The 5,556-nt window shown below is 41.1% G+C and overlaps 1 protein-coding gene across 1 annotated transcript in view; it reads right to left on the reverse strand.

Annotated features, from left to right (window-relative positions):
* Nucleotides 1-704: 704 nt before the first annotated feature.
* CCND2 (cyclin D2) overlaps nt 705-5,556 on the reverse strand; it is a 45,748-nt gene continuing 40,896 nt past the window's right edge. Inside the window, exon 5 of the mRNA XM_019544207.1 lies at nt 705-2,065. Coding sequence (XP_019399752.1) covers nt 1,910-2,065 — 156 coding nt within the window. The 3' untranslated portion in view covers nt 705-1,909. The remainder of the gene's footprint in view (nt 2,066-5,556) is intronic.

The raw sequence follows: 5,556 nt of genomic DNA on the forward strand, positions 1-5,556 counted from the left end.
AATTTAAGCAGTAAAATAATATATTATAAAAATGTTTATAAAATAGCAGCACACTCAGTGAAACAATACAGCTAAGTACTGTTAATGTGAATAAGAATGAAACAAATCATAGCTTCTTAGCAGCGAAAAAAAAACCAAAAAAACCCCTTAGATTCTTATTCCATTTTCTACCCTCATCTAGCCAAGTATGGCAGTGTCCATTCATAAAATATTCTTCAAAGTAGCATGTTCTTTCTGGATTTTTATCTTAAAAAATGCAAACATGAACATTTCAACCAACAGCTTCATACTGTCTATTTGCAAACTGTTAATACAATTGTGCAAAAAAAAAAAAAAAGTTGCCCCAACTCCTTTACCATCTAAATGCCTCTTCTAAACAGATGGAGCAGGAAAAATAAATTCAAGTACACTGAATACACCTTTGTAATAAAATTCATAATCACACATCTTGATGGTTACCATTTGTCTTATGCACCAGCAATTTTCTTTCATTGTCCATAGATAAACATGCAGGTGGTATTAAGATCCTTCTGTCACATCAGACAATACAAAGAATTATCAGACTTTCATCCGGAATGTCATGACAGGAATGTCATCCGAAGCAGGTGTTGGAATTTCCAGCAACACCCTAACTAATGAAGTACACCATATACTGGAAAACATCAACTATCAAAAGCTCTATAAAGCTTCACTTTTGTGGGTTTTTTATTTTCTTTCTCTCTCTCTTTTTTTTGTTCAGCACAACTGTCATAAACCATCTCATTTATCCCTTAGGAACAATTTTCAAAGTGCTTTTCGAATGAAATGGTTTACAATAATGCTAACTGTGGACCAGTAAGTTAATACAATGTTGGAAAATGTCATTTCTTTTTCAAGGGGAGAGGGGAAGACAGGGAAGGATTCAAACAAAATCTCATCTTCTTTAACACAGCGAGGACATGTTAAAAAGGAAGATGGGCAGAGCATCATTTAATTGCCTTTACGCCAAGCTAAGGAGCTGCCAAAAGTTACCCTTGATGTGTAGCATTAGCGTTGTGAATGAATGTAATGCTTTCTCAGATGATCCATTGCATCTTGGAATCCAATGTTCAGAGGCGGTTTGACTGGTTGTTTTTAATCAGTGTATTTCCCCCATCTAATGTGAACATTCAGTACTTTGGCTTGGCCCACAGTTGGATAAGCAGGATCACCTTTTTATGCCAAAGATGCCGCTGTGTTTAAAACAAGCCATTTCTGGAGGAAAAATAGGAAGCGATGGGAAGGGAAAAAAAGAAAAAGAAAAAAAGAAAACACCTGCTCTTCCGGCTGGCAAAATAAAGCATCTTCTTTCTTAGGTAGCAGCTACCACAGACAGCAAGAGTAAACACAACTAACATACAGAGATCCAACAAACACTTCTGACTAATAACAGAGGTGACAAATCAGCAAATCTCTTTTGCATTTCATTATGGTTCAACCACTTCAGGGATCTTTCCCACTTTGCCTTAACTCCTTAATCTATTGCTTTGCAATCTAGTTAAGCCATAAAACCGCACACACAAATCCTTTCTTAAATCTAAAAAAGGGGGGTGTATGCTCTAGGTCATAATACACAAAAAGTATACTCTACTTTGTTCCCACAAATGCAGGCTTACATTTATCTGGCTACTTCTTTATGCTTTTATAAGCATTTAATATCATTGATACATAATCAAAGAGCAATTATCAAATATATTGTGGGATTCCCTTCTGTAGAACATCACAGGCACCAAATGCTTTTTTTTTAATTATTCAGTTTTTTGTTGTATCTAAAAGAGCTTTAAATACATTCTATGTGGGAGCAGATAAAAAAAGATTTAATAAAAAAACACACAAAAAGAGGGGGTGAGGAAAGGGGAAGGAACAAGCATGACTTTTTGTGCTGACGTCCTCACAGGTTGATGTCTCTCACATCTGTAGGAGTGCTGGCCTGGTCCAGTTCATCCACTGTCTTAGAGGGATTGCTTTGCTGTTGCTGCTGCCGGACTTGCCTAAGGTTGCTTACTAGCACTGACTCGATTTGTTCTTGACAAGCTTTAAGGCAGTCCTAAAGAACAGGAAGCAAAAAGGATTTGTTAATGGATCTTTTCCCACTGTACTAACAAAAGCTGGAAGACAAGTAGGAAACATGAAAATCAAGGTGCCATGGCTACACAAATGGAAACTGCACATTCATCATAGGAGCCAGCTGCGGAGGGAAGGAGGCTATGGATCGCCAGAAGTAACCCATGTACGCACTACAGGTTAAATAAAAGCCAATGCCATGTCTGTTACAGTCCCAGTAACTTACAATTATGCAGGCCTAGACACATGCTATGTTTACACTGGTGTAATCTATACTGTTTTAATACAATGTTAAATGCAAGAAGAGCCAGAACAGAAAGATCACCAGTTCCCCCATGGTAAATAACCTTTGCTTTCCCTCAAGCACATATCCATCCCATAATAAGCTGCTGGTATATGACTGGGCTGCTTTGATCAGGGATAATTCTAAATTAAGCAGGGGCCAGACTAGAAGACCTTGAGAGGTCCCTTCCAGCCCCACTTACCTATGATCCTACGACACCTCCAGTGGCGTAACTTACACTGATGTAATTTTATCCATAATTTTTCCCAGTGTAATTCTGTATCAGATTTGATAGTTACGCTTGAGTAGGGCTGTATACTGTGTGTCTGATCTTTTTACATAATGTATAAATAATTATAGTAGGATAAATGTGCCTGTCCAGGGTCCCAACTGTCCTGCAAGGAAGTAGGGTCTTTCGGAAAAGGAACTCAGTGTAACTCATTGGCAACCCCCTACACAACAGATGCACATCAGAGGGTAGAAATGTCCTGTTACAGTGGAGTTTCTGTGTTCCTTATGCAGGGCAGTGTATGGACTTGTCCTCACTGCCAAAACAGCTGCATTTTTTACACTGAGATAACTGAAGTGTGAGCTGTTCTGAGCTAAAAACATAGTTAAGGCATGGTGCTTCACTTCTGCCACGAAGTAAAAGCACAGACCATAAACTTGCCACTGGCAAGTAGCTCTCAAACCAGGAGTCACATCAAGTAGGATATTGGGATTTAATGAGTGAGGTCACAAGCTCCACAGAAATTCAATGTTGTTGCTCAGGCTCAGACTTGTAATTGGGGTCCTAAGTATAGAAGTATAGGTCACCAAGAAAAGGGAAACATTGCTCTAGATGACACTATGGATAGCTCTGCCCATAATTCAAGTGGCCTAATGTTGTTTCTGTTGTAGACTACTGTTTCCAGTAGCTTATATAATTTTGCCAAACTTCAGCCATTTGGGCTGAAGTCTTCTGTGCTAATCCTCAGCCTCAGGCTGAATTTTTCCGGGAAAGCCGACGCAATTAACATGTATTCATTTCCAAGAACAAGGCTAAGGAAAACAGGCACTTTTACAACTGTTAACTAAAATTTCTGACTAATTCTCTGAGGAACTTTAGCACACTCTGGATTTAGGAACCTGGCTTGGAAGAGATACACCTTCTTGCTGTTCTCATGGAAACACGTCCAGATTTAGCCAAACCTATGAAAAATGTCTTTTGCACAAACTCAGTGTAGCTAGGGAGAAACTTATGGCTCAACAATCCCTTTGAACCCTCCCACATGATGCCTTCATTGAGCAGGCCCTCCCGAACCGCTGTTGTGCAGTGCTATAGTTCAAAAGAAGAAGTAATAGTTGCTTCTGTCCCCTCAGCCTAGGAGATGGCAGAGGCTGAAGAAAGGTGCAGTGCTCTGTGGCTTGAGGGAGCAAGGCTTTCCCATCCTGTTTCAATATTCTTTTAATGCTCTGGAAGTATGTGCTAGCAGAGTCTCAGGTCTTCGCTCACTGGTTTTAAGTCTGTGTTCTTCAAGGTCGGCCCCAGTGAGAAAGGCCTCAGACTCCTACTTCAAGAGTTAGTTGTCACGTATCGTTCCCCACCCCCTCCCATTTTTACAGATGACAATCCAAGAGTCTGCACCAGAACCAGTTAGAAATGCTGGGTATAAAATTCAGGGGGCAGAGTTTTGGCTACAATTCTCATGGGGTGCAGAGGAGCCAAAGACAGCTTTAAGTTACCTTTGCCACTGCCACTTGTGCCCTCCCGGGTCCAGGAGTCCAGCATGGTGCAGGTGGCTTTGGCAGCACGCTGGCAGCTGGAGGCTTTGCCTTTGCTGGCGCTGGGGCCAGGCAGCAGGGAGCTGTACTGCTCTGCGATTAGACAACCCTCTAAGACACTCTGGAGATACCTAGCCTCAGGAGAAGATGGGTGTGCATCAGGGTGACAAAACCTGAGTGTGTTGAGGTACTCCCAGAAATATACCTTGGGGATATGTATCTGGGGTCCGCCACCCTGTTGAAGGGGCATGCCCAGGTTATTAATTTGCCCAGAAATTAAGATTTACCACAGGCACTTCAGGAAAGTAACATAAAACAAAAGGGGTTATTATAAGGGATAACGAATGGTATAAAATGTGAAAAAGTGATCAGATGCTCTGATGACAGATTAAGGTAAAACAAAACTGACAAAATCTTTATCCTTCATTCAGACTACCACCTAGGCCTCATAAAAATTCCTGTGAAAATCTCCCAAGGTGAGTCTCCCCTCTCCCTGCATCCCCACCCATTACAGTTAGCTCCCTCAGTTGGTGGTTTCCAGTCTCCTTCTCCTCTCCAGCCGCCCCTTAACCGTTCCTGCCTCAGAAATAATTCACAGAGGCTCACCCCTACTAACCTTCAGGGGAAGCCAGAAAATCCTCTAGAGTGTTTCTGTCTGTGGATCCATGACAATCATATCTTCACAGTCTACTGAAAGGTGCTTTTCATTTCCCAGGGTCAGCTTTTGTTAGGACATATTACTGGATTGTCATTCTTAACAGATCCACCTTTTTTGCTACACACTCTTAATGTCTACTTTTCTCTTTAAATCCATCTCCATGTTACATATATTGTGATGATGTCTTTGGAAGATTAGGAGTATAAATAATCACATTTTTGTTATTTAGTGCTAAGTAGTACCGACTGCCAACAATTGCACCCAAGACAGTGGGAGAGTGGGATGCCCAGAACCTTAAAAAAATTAAGGTTAAGATGTCTCAAGTTGGATATCAAAACTGGAAGCCACTGTTTGGCCAAAATGACTTGCAGCAGCTTGCACAGTGAGTCCCTGGCAGCACCGGGAATGCAATATGAGTCTTTTAACTCATGCCTAAATAACCCTGTATACTGGACAACGCATACATGCAGCACATGGGATCAGTCATTGAGTGAACATATCTCACTGCCCTGGTAGCTGCATTTCAGCAAGTGGTTTTGGTACCTGTGGAGTCTGTGCATCAGACAGGAGTGGGTAAGCTTGCCCATAATTCTGTATTAAATACTTCTCCTTTAGAAACCCTGCTAGCAGGAGGTTAACAGTAAATCTATACATTACTACTAATCTCACGCTTTGTGAATCCGTAAAAGACTTGTAAAAGATTTCTGCAACACTTATCATAGAATCATAGAAGTAGGGTCGGAAGGGACCTTGTAGATCTTCAAGTCCG

Source organism: Crocodylus porosus, unplaced genomic scaffold (assembly GCF_001723895.1).
Source record: "Crocodylus porosus isolate Cpor-Errol unplaced genomic scaffold, CroPor_comp1, whole genome shotgun sequence".
NCBI classification, from domain to species: domain Eukaryota; kingdom Metazoa; phylum Chordata; order Crocodylia; family Crocodylidae; genus Crocodylus; species Crocodylus porosus.